Source organism: Podarcis erhardii (assembly GCF_964252035.2).
Source record: "Podarcis erhardii genome assembly, chromosome: 1".
In the NCBI taxonomy this organism is placed as follows: Eukaryota; Metazoa; Chordata; class Lepidosauria; order Squamata; family Lacertidae; genus Podarcis; species Podarcis erhardii.
In genome coordinates this window covers 100,107,367-100,128,705 of record NC_138497.1, presented here as the reverse complement: position 1 = coordinate 100,128,705, position 21,339 = coordinate 100,107,367, and the positions used below count along the sequence as shown (strand labels likewise).

The following is a 21,339-nucleotide window of genomic DNA, read 5'->3' as shown; positions in this document are numbered from 1 at the left end:
GATAGTTCATCTTTATTTAGTCCATGCCAGCACCCAATGATGTGGCGCAGCAGTGGGGAAATGCAGGATGTTGTGGCATTAGGAGATGAGCAAGTTCTGCCAGCTATTACAAAGGTGCTGGGAGGCGATGCATACCTTCAGTTTTCAGTGGCTATTCCATATTTATCATGTTGCATTAAGTGCCCCATGTAAGTGCTGCTTCTAGTAGACATGCAACAAGAGTGGCAACAATAGAGAGGTCCTTTTCAGTAGTGGGATGGTCTCCCCAGTGAAGTTCACCAAGTACTGACCATATCTGATTCTCTTTTTGTTGTTTGGTGTGATTTGCTGCTGGTTGGTATTTCATGCTGACCATGCTGATGTTGTGTGTTTTCCTGCAGTTTATTGTAGGATTACTTTTAGAAACTCTCTCTGGTGCTTAATTTTTATGTAATTTTATATCTGTATTGCATTTTTTGATGCAAGCCATTTTGAGATCTCTTGCGGTATAAGATGATGGATAACAATAATTTGGCCCTCAGTATGTCTCAGCTACATTTCAGACAATATTTCTTTGTATTTATAATTTCATATTTGGAGCTACAAACCATGGTTACATAAAACTCTAAATGACTAGATCTTGAAATAGCTGTTTTACTAAAAGAAAGTTTTAGGAGGCTGGATACTGAACCCTCCCTTTTTAGAAAAGGTAGTTAGATGCTCCATTGCAATGCAGTGCAAGAGAAAGAAGAAACATCATCCCAGTGCTTTCCTCTTTTAGATTGCAGTGAAACCATGTGGCTGCTTAAATGGTGGAACATGTATCACAAACATCAACTTCCCTCCGGGTGTTGGTGAATATCTCTGCATATGTCCCAGTGGATTTGAACAGGAACTTTGCCAGAACAGCCGTAATGACTGCCGATCAAACCCATGTGGGATTGGCTCCTGTATCAATGGAAAAGATAGTTACATTTGTAAATGTCCAGCAGGTTGGAAAGGTAAGCAGAGCTTTGCATTTTTTCCTGGAGTCTCCTTACTGTTTTCTGGTCAAATTTAGAGGCAGTCTATATACTACTCCTGGTGTGTGGAAGTAGTGTCTGGCACACTGAAGCGGTATCTGAATATCTTTTCCACATGGCGGGGATAATGCATAGAACCTAAGGATGGACTAATCTGTCAATTTCAATCCCTCATTTTCCCAGTTTTAAGTTTAGTTCACTACATTGTGATTTTTTTTCTTTAAAAATCTTCACAAAAATTCATCAGCATTCCTTTGGTTGGTAAACTGCCAGGTAAAATTTGGAGAGGTGCAAATGGATTTTGGTCCATATATTGTTCTGGGAAGTAAAACTTAGATAGTTTTGCATTAAATTGTTAACCAAACCAAATTTCTCTCCCATTCCTTTGAAGCAAGGAGACAGAATCAGTCATTTTCTACTTACTAACTCTGGGACACAGGCATCTGACCACCGTTCCCCACTACTGTACTTCGTTGCTTAATTGTTGCAGATTAGGTAACATGAATGATTCTGACATCTGACACTTGTGCCTGAACTGACACCTCAGGATAATCAAAACACAGGTTGAGGAACTTTGGAGTATTTCCACACTAAGGCCCTTTAGTACATCTGAGACATTGCTTTTCTCCTATTAGCACAAAATACAAATACAAATTCCACACAGCAGCAAATATACCCCATTTATTACCTAGCAATATCATTTTTCAGGTCAATGTTTTTGTAATATCTTTCTTCAAGTCAATCAAATTCACCAAAGTTGCTTTCAGCAAATGCTAATTGAAAGCATCTTGGTTGCTAGTTCAGCCCATTTAGTTGCTTCCTCTTGTTCCTAGCTGGGAGAATATAAACAGTCTTATTTACTCCCTGAGTAGCCACTCTGAATTACCACAATGTCAGTTTCTCTTCCCCTGGGGTGGGGGTGGGGCTTTAATTATTTATTTGATAGGCCATTCAGTCTATAAGTCAGAAGCTATTCATTACCACTAATATATTAAATTCAATCCCTTATCTTGGAGCTTAAACAGATCTCCATTTCCAAGTGGACATCTTCAGCAAGCAAAATAGTCACATTTCCAGTGAAGCCGTGATTTAAGTAATCAAGGCTTTCTAAGAATATGATCCCATGTTAATTTCTGGAGAGAATGAATTTCTCTGCAAAAGGGTTTAAGGCCAATATGTACAATGATTTAATACAAAAGAAGGTGTGCAACAGATGATGCTAACCACTAAGCAAAAGGGGGGGGAATCTCAGTTCTTTAGATTGTAAGATAACAGGAGAATATAGTAATCTTTTAAGCTTGTCCTGACAGTAGCAAATACACTGTGAACAATGGGGGCCCTTCCCTCCATTTATTAATAATCATAGGGAAAGTGATCTGCTTCAGTTACCCCCTTTTCCTTCAGGTTCATGTAAATAAAATATTCACCGTTTTTGCCATTATTTTCCTGTAGCAAGTAGGCTTGGGGAGGGGGAACCAAATAAACAAATGATTGAGTGAAATAGGAATATCTCTCACCTGTTTTAATGGCAGGTGAAAAATTATATGCAAGTGCAGCAGAAAGCCAGCTGGGAAGGTAGATGATTTCACTTCAGGGCAGGTTCCATTACAGCAATAAAAGCTTATCCTTGATGTTGTGTTTACCAGTATGTCTCAATTCCCCAGAAAGCCATCAATAATCTAATGAGAAGGCAATGCTGTACTGCTCAAGTGACAAGACTGTTTCAGCATCACTTCTTTACAAATGATAGCAAACAGATAGTAGGAACAAAGACACGAATTCTTTAGAGAGCACCTTAAGTATCATCTCTGGAGAAGCAACTTGTGGAGAGTGCAGGAGGCATTGTTATGCATACAGAAATACAAGGGCAATCTTAATTCCTCTCTGCTGTCATTGATAAGGCAACATTAATTTTGGATGCATGCCAGGGGAACAGGTAGAGGGCTAAAGATTTTTTAAAATGAGCAAGAGCCATGGGAATGCCTGTGTAGAATGTGGGCCCAGAGTTCATTTGCAGTAATTTTAAACTTCCATTCGATACCTTCCCACTGGGACATCCAAACACATTGACAGATATTTAAAGGGTTTGGTGCTGATGCTCATTGCCACCATTTTCTGTACATAAAGAGCACAGTGAGGAGCACAGATATCGACAAGTTAAAAAATTAGGGGGGGGGCATAATTCACAAGGGAAAGCACACCCTTTCCTGCCTACCCTTTGCAGTGTACTTGTGTAAAAGCGTGTGAAGATTTTCACAGTTGGGGAGAAATGCCCCTTTTGCCAAGTTGGGAGAGCTCTAGTCATGTGTGATTAGATGCTCCAAAAGGCTGTTGAGGGTGCACATTAGAATGGACCTTTGAAGAGATGTGGACCTGCATAGACAACACCTGCATTTGGATGCGGATTCAGTCCCAGGCTTGTCACATTGCTCTCCAATGAAACCAACATACAGATAAACAAGGAGTGCTTCCATCAGGACTGTGGATGCTATGCATCAAATTGTCTTTCCATTGTGACTGCACTACAATGGCACACACAAATATTTTCCCGCTCTCAGATTGCCTCCATTTTGTTTCCACATTTACATTTTGTTTCTCACCTACCATGTTGTCTACCTTGGGTTGCTAAGATGGCAAGGGCTATCAACCAGAAACAAGGGTGCTGGATTGACCAGGCTAGCCCCTACCATCTATCAAAATGAAAAACAGTGTGTCCTAACCCCTAAGTGTCATGGGCTGAAGAATTCTGATACATGCAAATGCCAAACCTCCCTGCATGTGTCCTAATGTAATCAGCAGAACACTCATCCACTCATTCATTATCAGTACCACAAGGCCTGTGCTCCTTTATGGTTATCCTAGCACCACATGACCTGTCCATCATCTTCTTCCTGTTTTCAAGAAAGTGATCCTAACATCACCTTTGCTTTTTCTCCCTCTGGAAAACCCGTATCAGCAGAAACCATAATGTTTATTTCCTAATTTTTAAATGGTTTTTGGGTTCCTGAACCAAAAGATTAATCATACAATCAGAATGATTAATTTGATAACAAAGATATGGCAAAAGCCATTCATAAATAAAACTATTACAGAAACTTACAAGCAGATCCCCAAAACCAAAGATATCTGAAAAAATTGGGTTCTGTCTAAAGAATATCTGTAGGAGAGGGGGTAATTAGTAATTTAAAGCATCATGTAATTTACGTATATGGGAACAAACAACCTGCCCTAAACCAACTGGTGAGGTTTACTTTATCTACTATAGCAGAAGAGCTAAACAAAGCTTCAAATATTTTGTGTGGCTAAGATTATCATTGTCACTTAATGAACCCCATGTTGATTAAAGAAAAGCACCTGGTTAACAATCTGTGCTGACCTTCCAAAACTCATGACCAGATTTCCAACCAATCTCTGCAACCCATTTCTCAATAGCAGATTGAACTGCAGCAATTCACTGATTATCCTATTTAGGTCCATCTCTCTCACACACACACACACACAGTTTCACCTGCTGGTTTGTTTGTATCAAATTTCTATCCAAATCACGGAGACAGCTCAGATTGTTTTTTCTTCCAGCTGGTCAGCAAAAAAACTTTTTTGCACAGTAGAATCAGCTTTGGTTAGCAAACCCAAAGGCCCAAATAGTGACCCTAGATTTCAAATTATATGATAACATTGCCGGGATAAAAGGAAAACAAGAAAAGCATGAGCCACAATTTGGGGAAAGGGGGTTATTCATTTCCTTTGGGTAGCTAATGCTTTTCACCATAACTCTCAAGGTTCCATATTTTTGATAGCAATAAGCTGACAGTAATGAACAGTGAAGCAGCAGCAGGATGAAATGAACCAGTGGGGAGTTTGGGTGGCAAATGAATGACATATTCTTCAATGAGTTTACAGCTGAGACACCTGCCTAGTATGCATGAAAGTTTAAGCTTAGGATTAATCAGAGGCTTTTCTGTTTATTAACCTCCACTGTGTTTTTCCTGGCACAGGGCTTACTTGTCAGGAGGATACAAATGAATGTGAAGAGGAACTTTGTTTTCCTGGTGTCTCTTGCACAAACACATTCGGATCTTACACATGTGGCAACTGCCCCAATGGGATGCAGGGTGATGGTAGAAGCTGCAAATGTGAGTATTCTTTGTTTGTTTGTATTTATTTTTATATCATTTCATGTGTGTGTGTGTGTGTGTGTGTGTATGTCTCTCTGTGTGTATGTATATGATTAAGCAATATATATGGGTATCCCATCCTGCATACATTCTGGTGCTTGTCTACAAAAACTGTTGCATGTGAAAAGTGTAGAAATAAAACTACTACACACACACACACACACACACACACACACCAACTCCAAATTTTGCATCAGAATAGGCTGGATGCTTCAAGCTGAGTAACCCATGCAAAATCTGGAACATGCCGTCTTCTTTTTTGCACAGTATAATCAGCTTTGGTTAGGAAGTAAACAGGATTAAGACTGAGCCCTGATGCTTGGTTTCCTGGCCACTAGAAGTTCTTCACATGGCTTCTGAGAGCCTTCCTGACTCACCACTATACATAGAACCAGCCCCTTCAAGTGGTGGATCAAGCATCATTCCTTCCTCAAGGGTTTTTGTCATTTGAGGCATCATGCTTGAAGGGGCCAGATTCCGGTTTTTTTGAGTCTAGCAGCTCATGCATGCTTAGTTCAGAATATCTGAGAATGAGCACAGGTAACCAGAGATGCTGCAAGTGTTGCATTAGGTCTGGAAGTGCAGGGGGAGTTTTAATAAAAACTTAAATATAAAAAGTGCAATCACAAAAATAGTAAGTTTTTTTAACTAATTGAACCCATATTTTAAATTGGTTGATACAGAAGGAGGATTATTCCCATCCACATATTCTATATTTCTTGGTAGCTGCTAGGATGACTGTTTAAACACAACAGAATGAGCCAAATTCTCCATTTCTTGCCCAGCTGCATTCAAAGATCTGGGATGGAGGAACTAACTTATTGACCTCAAACTCTGACAAATGGAAAAGTCCATCTTTGAAATCCTGTTACCTAACAGGATTCCAGTTCATCATAACAGGCCTCATCAATGTGAAATGTCGCTTATATACTAGACCAATTCTGTTTTAGTTTTCATCATTTAGCAGCTTATTTTTCAACTCAGGTCGACTGATTTATGATGACTTTTTTGATATTGCACCTCAGTATTTTTGTTTGTTAAACCGTAACATATCTCTGACGATTTGGCCGTACTCAAAATTTTGATTTTCTTCTAGTGCCCTCACTCTTCAGACTTTATAAACTTGATTGGTTTAGAGGTTATGCTCACCCAACCTTTTTTTCTTTTTGTTGTAGCCTCACACAAGAAAAAATAAAAAAAATCCTTCCAGTAGCACCTTAAAGACCAACTGAGTTAGTTCTAGGTATGAGCTTTCGTGTGCATGCACACTTCTTCAGATACACAGATATCTGAAGTGTATGTGTGTATATGTGTGTATCTGATATGTGTGTATCTGAAGAAGTGTGCATGCACACAAAAGCTCATACCTAGAACTAACTCAGTTGGTCTTTAAGGTGCTACTGGAAGGATTTTTTTTATTTTGTTTTGACCATGGCAGACCAACACGGCTACCTATCTGTAACCTCACACAAGAGATACATTTTATTTACTTAAAAATCAATAAAAATCTAGTTACAAAAATATGTCAGTGGGTGAGTGCTGTGCGTGTGTGTTTTAACCCTGACTTCAAGAAAAGAGTGTGATGCTCAGAATTCCCTGAGCTGGTATTAGAGAGGGTGTTTAATGAATCATTCACTTCATTATGCGTAAAATAATTTATGAACACTCCTGAGGATCTAGCCACCTGCCTTCTTGATTTTTCTGTTTGTGTATACTTGTCTATTAACCTTCAGTGTGGATAAGAAACAAATTAAATGAACTAAAGAGGGAATGGCCAAGAGCTTCACTCCTTTGTTGATTATAAAAGAAAACAGCACTGTGTGTGTGTATGTGTGTGTGTGTGTGTGAGAGAGAGAGAGAGAGAGAGAGCATGTGAGGATAACAATAGCTTACAACTGAGGAATCCTAGAATCAATGTACCATCTATTGTAAAGTTGATTAAATCTTTCCTTGCTTAAATTTACAATTTAGCCTGATATAAACAGCTTTCTAGTCCTTTGCTTGAGTTCAGGGCATTTTGTGGCTGCCTTGAAGTGCATCTGTGTTTTGTGTGGGTTAATTTGATTAAGTGTGACTGGAGAAAGGAAGATTCAATTAAAGTCTAAGCAAAATCCTGCCCTTAGCCAAAATGTAGTTGCTTATTTGCACACAGCCAAGCTTTTTAAAAGCTTTCTTTGACATAACAGTTGTACCAAGCCTAAATAAGCAACTTCACTGAAGTAATGAAAACAGTTATTGCTTGCAAATTCCTTTTTCATGGAAGATTTTCTACTGCCTTGCCAACTTGGCTTGGAATGACATTCCAAGATATAAGAAGAGTTACTGTTCTGAGAGCTGAAACAAATCTGATTCAATAACTGGATTGCCTGGCTTTCCAAAAAACAAAAAACAAAAACCCATTGGCATGTAAAAGCAGCTGCAGAGACCTCCAAATTTGATTAGAGCAGCTGTGCTGAGGGACAGTGTTTTAATCCTCCTCGCCTTATGCAGCAGAATATCTGAAGACATGTGGGAATGGAATGAGGGTAGAAAGAGTTCCACAGCCCCAATGCTATCCAAGGTCAGACAAGTTGGATGTTATACCACCATTGTTGCATGACAATAATGAAAGTATTGTTTTATCTCTGTTGGTGACACTAGTTAATGGAGAGACATAGCCCAAGATGCAAGAATATGATGCAAGAAGCTGCTAGCTGTCTCCTAAAGCCCATATTTTAAAAGCCTCCCATGCGTTGCATCTGAGGCACATCCGTGGCTTATTACCAAGATATGGGCCATTAAGTCAGCCTTGAGGGCTTTTCTGTTATATTTTGCTTTATTCATCACAACAGCATTCCTTCATTAGCACGTCTCATGGCGGCTCCTCTTTTGTAATCAATGCCTTATCCTCAGCTGGGTCTCCAACGCTAATGCCTATGCTCATCCCGGCACCACGCAAGGTCCAAGTCCCACAAATCCTCATGCCTTGGAAAAGTTTCAGCTATATGTTGTGCACAGTAGGTGGACTATGCTAACCTGTGCCTAAAGCGCCACCGTGAGTAATGGCTCCCCAACATTTGATGGAAAATATTCACACTTGCCTTCTCAGTGAAGCTAGCCAGTAGCTAATTGCTTTGAAACATGGCTCCAAGTGGAATATTCAGTCTCTAACTTATTGGAGGAAATTAATATTTTAAATAGTCTCCGATGGACAATTTACTTGATTTACTTCCTTGAGCACTTTAAGCAAGAGTGTCCAAAGTACAGCTCTTGAGCCAGCTGCTGCTTGGAGACGTCACAGTGTAGTTTGGCAACGATCCATTTTGTATAAATGCAGGCTAGAGCTGGAGTAAGGCCAGTATGATTTTGTTTTTAATTGGCCAAGGTAATGTGTCATTTTAGTCCCTCCAGCAAAGTCTGTTACCTTATCAAAGGTCGTTTGGGTAGCAAACTTCTCTTTGCACGCCCTCCATTAGATGTGGATGCTAAATTATATCTTGTTTTGATGAGACTCCAGATGCTGACTCATTTGACCGCCTTTGTTCCCCAGTTGGCTTCTGGGATAACATCCTGGAGGGTTATCTGATTTGATGTTAAGTCTTCATTTCCATCATTAATCACAGCAAAAACTAACACAGTGATTCTTTCACCTCTGCTCTTTTTTATTACAGTTGAGGACAGTGCTGACATGACAGAAGCTTTCATTAATGATAATCATAATCCTAAAGGTGAATGGAAAAAGAGTGAAGGTAAACAGCCAGTCATACCTCTAGAAGCGAAGACGTTGCCTGCAATTAAGTATGTTAATATTACTGATGTTCATGGTAAGTGAAGTGTGATTAGATGAGTGTCAAAAGGTTTCTTTTCAGACTTTGTTGTGTATGTACATAGCTGTCACTGGTTGCACAAAACTAGTCTCCTAAACAGTCTTTGCATAAAAGCTTAAACATATGGATTGAAAAAGCATACAAATCACTTTTAAATAACATTAGCTCTTCAGTGTGTTGGCAGGGATATTAATTATGATTGATAAGAAGACTGGGTGACTGCCTGTGATTCTTAAATTATGGGATCGGGACCAATAAAGCATGGATGGGCAACCTTCCAGGTGTGACCTTCCAAGAAGTTGTTGGACTTCCTATCAGCATCAACCAGTATGGCCAATAGGAATGGCTGATGAGAGCTGGAGTCTAACAACATCTGGAGGTTGAAAGGTTCCTTATTCCTGTTTTAGGGACACAATGTTGCTGCTATGAGAGAAGGAAGTTCCTGCCTTCCTGCTTTAGAACAGCAGATTCCTGTCTAGCCAAGACTGGGGGGTTGGCCCTATGTACTAAGGAAATAAAAGATAAATAATATAAAGCATGCATAGAAAAGTTAATTCTGCCCAATGCACATGTGGTTTCAAAAGTACATAAGAAGAATTGTATCTAGCCCAGCATCATTCTTCCCATAATAGACAACAGGGTGTCTCTGGGAAGTCTACAAAGCCCTTATTATCCTCCTGCTCCTTCCCAGCAACTGGAATTCAATGGGGCACTGTTTCTGAACATGGAGGTTCCATTTAACCATTATAACTGACAGCCATTGAAGGACCCTATCCTCCACAAATCCTCTATAAAGTAGGGGCTGATTGATCTTTCTGTTCCTTGTCTGCGTTCTTTGGCAGTTTTTTTTTTTTTTTAAATATTCATGTTATTCCATTTCTGCATTGAACCAAGAATTGGGTGCTTGTTGTTGTTGTTGTTACTCCCTTCCAAATGCAACCACTGCCCCCACAACCCATTCACTGTTCATTGCAGAAACAGAATAGAATGATGATGGTGGAATTTAAACATGCAGTTTCCCCCCAAAATATCTAAATGTGCGTTTTGTTGACTTTAAACTGCTTCCAACTGCCATGAAAATCCAGTAGATTGTTAAATTCTGTTCTTCATATTATTCTGAAAGGTGCAGATCAGGCAAGAGCAGAGTTAATAAATGACAGGAAAACTACATCTGCTAAATTGCCATGCCAAGCTACTGTTAAAGGCACAGGAGCAGGGTCAATGTGTGTTTTTTTTATTTCCCTAAGTAATGTGAAATACCACTTTTTCCATACAAGCAAGTATGAGGGGAGGCAACGTTGCACCCAGCCCTAGAGGAAATAGGTGGTGACGTTAAGGTTCCAGACCCATGTTTGCAAACTAAAATGAGATTTGGGGGGATGTTTCAAGGGGAAACAGGCTTTAAGCAGGAGGGTGGAGCACTCGCTTCTCCATTGGTCCTTTCCATTTCAAAGCACCCTCTCCAACAGATGCTCTGCAAAGGAAAGAGGGCCTCTAGAGCTTCCATAGATTTGCTTGTGGTGAAATATACGTTGTTTGCCTCCTACTAATGCAGCTTCTTCGCTTACGTAATTGTTCCCCAGCACTGGAAAAATTACCATTTCTATTTCACTCCTGATAAATGCCAAGCACCTTTGAATAGTAAACTTTAAAACATGTAATTAGAAGGCTAATAAATCTTGCCTTAATGAGAAACAGCTGGCTTGATATGTTGCGCCTTCAGGGTTTTCTTATGCTTGGCACACAATTTTGGGACATTCAACATTAATTATATTTTAAAAGAGTAAAAATAATGGAAAGCCTTGGCCAAAGCTCATATTAGCTCCCTGCTTAACTTTTTAATTAACTTCCCCGTTAATAGTTTAATATTGAGAAATGGCTCTTGGATACTGTTTTAGGTCATGGAGCAGTTCTGCCACCCATTACTAACTGTGCCAACAGACCTTGCTTTCCTGGAGTTGTCTGCATTGACCGTAAACCTCCAGATATTGGATATCTCTGTGGCCGATGTCCAACAGGTTTATCTGGAAATGGACGAATCTGTACAAGAGCATCAAGACCAGGTACCTGCCTTTCATTTGGGAAGTTAAATATGATGATGATGATAAATAATAATAATTTTATTTATATCCCGCCCTCCCCAGCCAAAGCCAGGCTCAGAGTGGCTAACAACAGTGAAAGTAAACACAGCATTCTAAAATCATTTCATTCTAAAATTAATTCAGAATCAAATTAATGACGACCATTAGTCTAGCATTAGTCTAAATAAGTTGGATATTGGGTGGTAGACTTTTTATATACATTGTAGCATTATATTTCAATGTTAGCATTTTACTCAGTAAAAGAAAAGGAGCATCAGAATGCCAGGTCATACTATTTGTCCAACCAGCCCAGGATTTTCTACTCCGACAAAAAGAGGCTCTTGGAAACTTGATCCTTTGAACTGAAGCTGCTGGGGATTGAAGCTGGAACCTTATACATGCAGTTCATGTGCTCTACCACCAAGCTACTGAGACATCATCGCAGCAGTTGTGCTCTAAAACAAACCATCTTTTTGAAATGGGAGCTGAAAGCAGCTCCCAGTTTATAGCATCCACAAGCTAGTCAATAGTTTAATACTATGATGTCATTGGTCAGCTATACCCACTTTCCTTGTTGACTGTGATCAGAAGGTCGGCGGTTTGAATCCCCACGATGGGGTGAGCTCCCGTTGTTTGGCCCCTGCTCCTGCCAACCTAGCAGTTCAAAAGCATGTCAAAGTGCAAGTAAATAAATAGATACCGCTCCGGCGGGAAGGTAAACGGCGTTTCTGTGCACTGCTCTGGTTTGCCAGAAGCAGCTTAGTCATGCTAGCCACATGACCCGGAAGCTGTACGCCGGCTCCCTTGGCCAATAAAGCGAGATGAGCACCACAACCACAGAGTCAGCCACAACTGGACCTAATGGTCAGGGGTCCCTTTACCTTTACCTATATCAACATTACCCATTTAGAAACAGATTCTTGCATCAATGACAGGGGTTATTTGATAATAAAAATGTTCAGACTATCTCTTGGTAGCGTGTTGCACATGTTCTAGCTCTAGTTTTCAAACACTGATTATTTTATTAATTTCTGTATTTGGATTATGAAGAGTGCTGTGATGATAGAGAAAGAGGCGACCCCCAGGTCTTAGGGACATGGCAGAAACAAGGCACATGGCCACAAAAAAGAGTTCAAGGTTTTGGCTATCAACCAATCAGATTTCTTTTCTTTTTTTAATTTTCCCAATTCTTCATAGCCTCTGGAAGGACAAACAGGATAAATTATCCTTGTCTGCTAAATGGTGCCTGAAACTTCATCAAAAAGCTTGTCAACTGTTCATTTAGAATTCTGAGGAAGGTTTTATTTAATTATTTAAGTGAGAGTTCCTATTTATATTTCTCATGATATGACCCTTCTGCAAAGGTAGCACTCACCTGTTGCACATTTTTAATATAATTTTAATTTAATACCAAATTCTAAGAGTGGCACAACTGGAAAAAAAAATTGACTGAACTGAAGCCTATGGGCTTTGGGGGGAAAAGGCTTCCATTCAATAGTTTGATGGTTTTTCAGTATGAGACTATTCAGTTATCATGATGGAGTGCAAAACTTCAGTTAATCATTAGTTATACACGCAATTCTCTTTAAATGGGGCCTCCTGAATGGACAGTTTCCTGTAATGAGCAGACTCTAGGAGCAGACTTTTTTATTTGAGCAGAAAGAAACATCAGTCATGCCATTCCTCTTTCTGTGTTGAAGAAAGGTGTAATCCTAATTGAGAAACAAGACCACAAGTAGAACTTAGAGATGGTCATTTGGATTTGCATCTCTCATCCTTGAGGAACAGGTGAATACAGATAACCAACTGGTGAAGTAGTACAAGTGAGGATTTCCTAAATTTGTGCTAAAGTAAAAAAAAATGAAGTGTGAAAGTATAGGTGCAGTCTTTAGTCATTGCTTCATTGTTCTTTGTTTAGCAAAATAGATTATTATTAATATGTTCTTACTAAGCCTTTTAAAGGCTTTTCCATGTGTGGAGCAAAAGCTGAAGGTTCCAGTTGGGTGGCTGCACCTCGATGTGTACAGGATAGGCTCAAGTACTTTATATAACCTGATGATTAAAGTGGATGAAATGGAAGAGTAGATAAATTAAATTTACATGCATGAAGTATTATGATTATTTGAATAATAGTTTCGATCTGCCAAAGAACACTCTTCCAGTTCCTAAACAAAGATCTCCTCTGACTAGTAAGATTCCAAGTGACATTTAAAATATTTAAACGAAAGGAGCTTCTTGGTGGCTCACACATTTTTCTGTCTTATCAGATGGTTTTGATTCAATAGTCATGATTTAAGGATTAAGAGATAAGCATTTATTCATACAAAAATTGCAAAATTGCCCATCTTTACCAAAGTGTTTTTGTACTCATGGGGGAAGAAAAATAAGCTTTTTCTTTTCTTTTTGCAAACAGGAAATTATTTTTCAAGACAGCACCTGGGAAGAAAAAAACATTCTGATTTATTGTCACCAAGTGCTTTATTGTAACTGACTACTGCTTAGGGATAGGAGTGAAATCTAGTGCTATTTGTGAGCTCCAATTATTGCCCCTGTTCCATACATCAGCTTCTGAGATGCATTTTCTTACTCTGGTAAAGAGAAAAGTAGAGCTTTTCTCTTGTTTCTCTTGTAGATTTTATTGCTGAACTGTATTTTCTCTTTCAAATATGACAACAATGAAAATTGCATAAAGGCTTATTAGCTATGAGAGAGAAGCTTAGCACACTATTTGTTAGTGCTGCAAAGCAATACGTTGGGTGAAGTTACTCTCAGGTTTGCACCTGCCATTACTGAGCAGCAGCTTCTAATCAACTCAAGCCTTATAGTCGGAACTGGGATTTCCAAGGTTGTCTAGTGCAAGTCCCTACAGTTGCATGTTACGATCCCAAGACCTCCCCCAATAAATAAAGACGCAATTGACACAGAATTTAGTTTAAGGTTATTGGCATAATTTTGGCCACAACTTTATTGATTACAGATCGTGAGTGGTTTGCTTAGGCATTGGTTCCCGACTAGCTGCACCTGACCTCAGCAGGGCAGCACTGACGCCTGGACTCCAGCTGACATCAGTAGGGGAAAACTTCCTGGGGGAGCATTGGACCAGGTGCATTGGACTCAAGCTCACCCCAGATGCTCCCAGGGGCTCTGGCGTGGCCCTAACCCCTAGAAGGGGATCGGATAAAAGCAAGGCAAGCCCCTGGATTTCTTTAACAGAATACCCTTTTGCACATTTGGGGGGGGGGCAGGTGTGACAACCTCCCTTCGACCACACCTTGAACCAATGCCTAACCACCAAACCTGTATTGTTGTGACGATTTGCTACGCGGCAGGCAAAACCCAAGTGGCACCAGCCAATCAGCCAAATGGGAAAATTCCTACTGGGCCCATGTTCCAAGAACTGATGACCCATGACAGTATAGCAAGTTCATAGCAAGACCCTAAATATAGGGAGCGTGGGAGGGTGATCCAGTGCACGAGGCGAAAAGAGGAAGCTCAACGCAACGTGCAGCGGTATATATGGCTCCCTCTGTTAATGCATGGAACACTTCCATTGGCCAGATTTACCCCAGCCACCGAGGGACCACCAATCAGGTTCTTGTGGCTACCAATTACTCCCACCCACAACAGGAGTGAAGTCAGTCTTGATGATCTCACCGCAAAGCGTACTCTCTGGGAGGAGGACACAATTTGCAGGGACCCCACTAGTAAAGCATGCTTAATAGAGCTTAGGTGGCCACTTGCTTTGCAATTTCTAATGAAACGGAGGCAGTGTGTTCCACTGTCAAAACAGCCCAAGGGGCCTCCGCTGCTGTCCTTCCCTGGCACTGCAGCTAGTGGCTGCTTGTATTTGATCACCCAGCTGCAGGGTTGTTGGCCATGGTAGCACTCACTGCACCTGCCAATTGAAAACCAGCCTCTCCCTGTCTGGATGGGTTTAACCAGTGACTGCACTGTAATATGTGATGGGAGCAAATCAGCTGCTTGGCTCTGACTAGCAGTTGGGTAGCCATAATGTTTTATCTCCCACAATACATTGTCATATTCATCAACTGACCGGGAGAAAACAGAATATCCAATTTTTTTCCTGCAAGAGGACAGTGGCCAAAATGGCTGTGTTATTTCAGGCTGCACTTTTTTTAGACATGGCATGCCAACACACAGCATTTTGGGGTGCTGTGCCTGAGAAAAAGTGCTGTTGGGGGCCCCCGCAATCTCGTACAGGTCACATAACTCACACAGGGGTACAGGCCCAGAAGATGGCACCCTGGATTTGGGCAGTGTCGTTTGGGAAGGGATGCAATGCCCAGCATTCAGTGCTGGGTGCCAAAGCCTTGCATTGTGGGAGATAAAACAAGGCTACTTCCTGTTGCTCACCAGAGCTGATTGGTTACTCGGCTACCATCCTATTGCAGCATATGTCAATCTAGGGTGGGAGTATATGCAGTGCTGCCAAGTGGTGAGCACCAAGATGATTGGCAGTGGGCAACGGATAGTGAGGGCCCATATAAGTTTAGCCCTGGTTATTCCCATGCACATAATTTTGAGGCTTATACCTTGATATTTGCCAGTTTTATTTTGTTTTTGTTTTTTGATTAACAAAATGCATTAAAAAAGATATCAACTAGTTGAGGGCTAATATATTTTCTTTCATATAAGCAGTAACAATAATATAAATATGATTGAGTGTTTTTGTACTGCCCTTTTCAATGTTGTGCAAAGGGGTTGCTGTTTAAGCACGCGCACGCATGCACGCGCGCGCGCACACACACACACACACACAGAGAGAGAGAGAGAGAGAGAGAGAGAGAGAGAGAGAGATTCTATGGAGTTCAGTTAGTCACAAAATTCTCTGGATCAGGTGCTAGGTATTAGTGATGCTGTCTATAGCCTCATCCAGCCTGGTTCCTATGTGCATTTCTCCACAGGAGTTCCATCTTTCCCAGGGAGTGTAGGGAGAGATTAAACTTTGAGTGGGGGGGGGGTAGCAGTTGGCTTGCATGTACAATTCAGCTTTTCCACTCCATCCACAAGGGATAAATGCAGACTACAAATAAAGAGGAGGGATGGTGCAATTAAAGAAAATGGGATTTGATCTGAAACCTGCTGAGATTTCTTTCAGGGATAGCTAGGAAAAATCTAAGCAAAACAATGTCTTGTTGTGTTGTAAAAATAAAGGGCATATCGAAAGAAGAGGAAAGGGATGTCATCGTGTCAGAGTGTTGCGTTATACATTCAGTGGTGGTAGGCGGCAAACTATTCAGATGTGCTGTGAAAATTACTGTGGACCCAGGGAAGTAATAGCTTTTTGCTTCTGGGATGCAAAATAAATCCAGTAGTACCCAGTAGATGTTACTGGAACTGCTGCTAGGAGTCATCCTACCTCTCAGGGAAAAATGAGTTTTCTACAATAATTTATCTTGCCTAGGCAATAGCTACTAAAAATCTAGACACTTAGGGGGGGAAAAATACTACAGGGAAGTTTTCTACGGAGTATTCAGTGACCTAGATATAACACCCAAAGGTAGACACGATGGGAAGAGTATTTTAGATAATTTAAAAGATAAATGATTTCCAGCCTTGCTGATCCATACATTCCATCAATCTAGAATATGTTAAGCACTCCAAATCCAGATGATATATTTAGCAAGCAATGTAGCTCAGCAACAGAAGACCCATGAATCCCAAGCTATAAAACCACTAGGGAGAGGCCCGTGTTACAAGCCATGAATAATATTTGCATTCAATCACAACATCTACCGCAGATTACATCCCTTTTCTAACAAGGCCCTGCTATTTTCCCCTCCCCCAACTCCACTTAAGCAATTGCACTTCCTTCCTGAGTTTTAATAGAAAAGACTAACAACCCAACTACTAAGTATCTAAACAGAGGAAAATGGCTTTGTGTGTAATTGTGAGAGGATTTTGTAATCATTTAAATGTAGGTGTTCGGGTGATTACATTTCTATGTAACTATGCATTCTAAATAAAGAGAGCAGCCTTTTCACAACAGTGACAATGAATGCTAGTTTGTGGGGGGACAAAGCTTAGATATTCTTTCCAGCTTTGTTGAATGCTTTTCTTGAACACCACACGATGTACTGACGGCAGCCAAGCTTAGATGGTTTTAAAATGGGATTAGACTAATTCACATTGGACATTCTGTCCAAATGCTTGGTTTGGCCTACAATTCAGGCCCCTGAGAACTGGGGTTGTTGCTGAAATTTAAGTTAATAGTCCCCACTCCCCATGGATGACATTTTTATTATGCCCATCTGTGAAGTTTATGGGACTTTGTCCCAACAGTTCCAGCCAGCTATGGATATTTGGTTATCTTTCTGTTCTGCCAAACCACCTCAAATGTAGAAGATCTGACTTATCAATATTTGCTCAAAATATGTTCTAAATATACTTTTGTTACATATCCCTAAAAAAATATTGCCACCACAGTATCTTTCACAAAACAATCTGCTTAGTACATCATGAATAATATAATAGCCAAGTATTAGATTTATAGGCATAGAATGAACAGACACAATAATTATTCAAAGGTGAAAACAAATCTATCTTTATTAAAAATTTCTTTACATGTAATATATATTCATAATATGTGACTAGATGTTCTTAAGATGCTTCAATGTTTACTTCATTTGCACTTTTTCTTAAAAGGAAGCTGTTATATTCACTTTGCTGAGTAAAACCCAGATGCCAATGGTCCTTTTCATAACTCTGTCCAAGTTAGCTCTCCAATAATATGGTAGAGAACAAGATGTAGGCTTCTCTCTCTGGTCAGGAACTCACTGGGAGTATATAGAGTCTCACAGCTGTCACACACTGGAATCTCCACTTCTTGAGACAAACTGGCAGGTTCTTCCTGAAAAGTGCCTTCTGGTCAGGAATGTGATAATCAGGATGCATCCAAGAAGATGCCACACAGTCTTCTCTCTTTAAGTCTCCTTGCTACCGGAGGCCAACTGCCTTCCACTGTCACTGTGACCAGAGGTTATTCTGGAAAACTACCTCTAGTGCCTTCTTCTCCTTGCTAGCCCTCACAGCTTATCCGGTCTCCTACTTAGGCTGTGCTGTTTAACTCCTCAGGCTCTTCCCTGCCTAAATTGCTTCAACTGACCATACTGACTTTGGACAATGTGGTAACTGCCCTTTTATACAACCTCAGTCAGGGACCTTCTGACCAGTGGCTAACTGGCCTCTCAAAACCTAAGCTTTTATGTTCTCCTGCCCTGTTTATAAACTGACAGACCTAACTGTGAAGCACTAAGACCTATGACAGCTTCTTTCATGACTTGTTTAGCAACATAAATGACAATTACAACAGCCCACAATAAGTTTAGTATACAAAGTAAACAATTGGGCTTTCTGTAAATGCAAGTTTTTAACCTCTCACTGTTTACCAGTACATAAGCACGACAATACACATTTTTTAAAAAATCTACTGTACATAGCATGTTAACAATGTTTTACCTCAGACTTTACTAATTCTCTATACTATCCATTGCACACAGTGGTAGTTCCATGGCAGCTATTGACCATGGAACAATGTGTGTGAAGTGCTCTGAACACTTGGTAATGCTGTACAAATGTCAGGTATTAACAATGACTAAAATGTTTCTTACATTATTTTGGTTGTGTTCCAAAATACACCGTAGAAGACTTCTGCTTGTTGTTTAGAACAGAAGATCAACAAACAATCACTAAAAGTCACCAGTCTATAAAAAACATCAACATCCAGTACAGTACTAAATTTAGTGAGCTATTTAACCAATATAAATATACCTAGGGGACATTACAAGATCATAGTTCAGTGACATGTTTTGAATGCAGAAGATACCAGGTTCCGTTCTTGATGTCTCCTGTTAGAAGAATCAGGTAGTGGGTTATGTAAAAGTTATTTGCTAGAGAACCTGGAAAAGTACTAACAAAGTAAGATAACACTGGGCTAGATTGGTAAATAGTCCTGCCTGCCTGCCTGCCTGCCTGCCAAACCTCCTATATTCGTAAGCTGCTAACACTAACACACACACACACGTATACACACAGAGATCTAATCATTTAAAAATAACTGTGAAATCATGCAGAATTGCCTAAAGAAAAGTGTTCTTGGGGGGCATTTACATATACTTATGTGATATTAAAAGGCATCTATTATTTCTTTTGAAGCAATTGCAATTTAGAAAAAGAAATCCTGATTTTCATCACATGTCACTTTTATGTATTTATAGCTGGAAATAATGTGGTTGCAATTTTAGGCCATTTACTGCTTGGGAGCTAAATGAAAGACAGAATTATTTGCAAAATATTTAAATTTGAGCCATTTTTCCTTTGAAGAAATGGCATGGGTTTTATTTTGAAAAAAATATTATGAATTTCTTCCACCGTTTGTTCTTATACATCTTAATATTCTCACGCAGCTCAGCAAACTAGATCAGACCTCACTAGTTGTAGCTCATCCACATATACCAATATTGCACAGTTTCAGCCATGAGGAAAAGTCAGTGACAGTCCTAGAGTCATCAGATAACAGTGGCGTTTTTTCTCTCTCTATCTTTGTGGGAGTATTGGAAGGGGAGCATGCCTGAAATACTTTAAGAAAACACACTATTAGGATCCTATTTCTTGAGAAGCAAATATGCCGGTATGGTAGGTCCCAAAAATCCATACAATAAATCTAGAGAGATAGCAGTGATGCATAAGCATCTTGTATTGTGGAGAACTTGCCCCACCCTGTATGGTTTACTATACATCGTCAAGCAGACTTCTCATTTCCAAACAATCCTACAGCGCATGGAGTGTGGGAGTGAGGTCACTAATGAATAAGAACAGTTCTTCTGGATCAGACCAAAGACCCAGCTAGTCCAGCATCATGCTCTCATGCTGTGTCAACCAGACACTCATGGGAAGCCTTCTAGCAGGAGCAGTGCACCACAGTGCACTCCCCACTTGCATACTTATCAATAGTCTTGATTTGATTGGGACATTCCGGAATTATGGAAGCCATAGCAGCTTCGGATCCCAGGATGTTCTCTTTGGGCTCCTGAGAGAATGCAGTCCCCAAAAGAGTCACTAGCGCAGATTGTGCTGGCTCCTTCATGCCTTTCTTTGTTGCCTCCCCACAGCAGCTGTGGCTGGAGCTGCAACAGCGGTACCAACAGCGCAGATGCCTCTGCTTGCCTGCCTGCCTGCCTGCCTCTCCCTGATGCTTGCCCATCCCAAAACACACCAAATGCTACTTCTGGCTCTTCCTCCTCCAGTACAGAGATGTGGAAGAATGTAGAGCAAACCTCTCCTAGCACTTTCAGTCTCCAATTGAAAAATTGGCTTTCTGCTCTCTGCCCTGATTCACTGGCCCAAAGGAGGGCTCATGGAAGTGCAGAGGGTGCAGAGATACAACAAGGATTTCAAAAATGACAGTGGTCAGTTTGAATGCTTTATTAAAGAAAGGTGTAGACTTACAGCAAACACAGGATGGACACTGCAGCAAGGAAATGGCTTGTCGGCACCCAAGCAAAGGGGCATATATTCTTTACACCCAAAGCAGCAGGACTTCTTTGGCCAGGACTTCCTATCGCTTCATCTGACCAGATGAGGTCATAGGTGGCAACACCCCAAGCCCACAGGTAAGGATAGTATCATAAACAAGCCAATTAACTTATATCAAACAATTGAATATTAAACATATATGTGCTCATGATTACAACAACTAGCAATTAATTGTGGGGTTATCTTGACTACCAAGATGGCATTTGCAGGGCTTCCAGAACAATTCCCCTTTGGTTCAGCACACACTCTCAGTGGAAAACAGTGCATCAGAGAAGGAAGCATGGGTTCATTGCTGAGTACCTAAGAGCCAGAGCAGCGCCTTTCCATGCCGTAGAGATTCAGAGTCTTAATTGAAGTTTACCAGAAGTTTAGGTTGTATTGTCACTCTACACCTTTCCCCATATTTATGTCTCTACTTGCCCCACATCCACCAATCAGTGCACTGCTGTCTGTCCCCCACCCCCACTCTCTCAGCGTGCTGACAAAACTCCAGGAGCACAGCCCCTAAAGATGAGCATCCCAGTTTCCTCTGCAGCATGCTGGAGGATATGCACAACAACAGAACATAGCTATCATAGCTAGTAGCAATTGATAGCCTTATCTTTTACAAATGTGACCATCCCTACCTTTTGTGGAAGCCTAACAGGCAGCTTGTATGGTCCAGTTCCCTATCCATGCTATCTTAATTTCATGTATAGAATAATGCCTTACAGGGCTAAAC

At 40.5% G+C, this 21,339-nt stretch overlaps 1 protein-coding gene across 1 annotated transcript in view; it reads left to right on the top strand.

The window, feature by feature from the left end:
* LOC309346569 (von Willebrand factor D and EGF domain-containing protein-like) overlaps positions 1-21,339 on the top strand; it is a 205,064-nt gene that overhangs the window by 122,718 nt on the left and 61,007 nt on the right. Inside the window, exons 18-21 of the mRNA XM_081870442.1 lie at positions 761-980; positions 4,997-5,134; positions 8,827-8,979; positions 10,881-11,045. Of these exons, the coding sequence (XP_081726568.1) occupies positions 761-980; positions 4,997-5,134; positions 8,827-8,979; positions 10,881-11,045 (676 nt within the window). The remainder of the gene's footprint in view (positions 1-760; positions 981-4,996; positions 5,135-8,826; positions 8,980-10,880; positions 11,046-21,339) is intronic.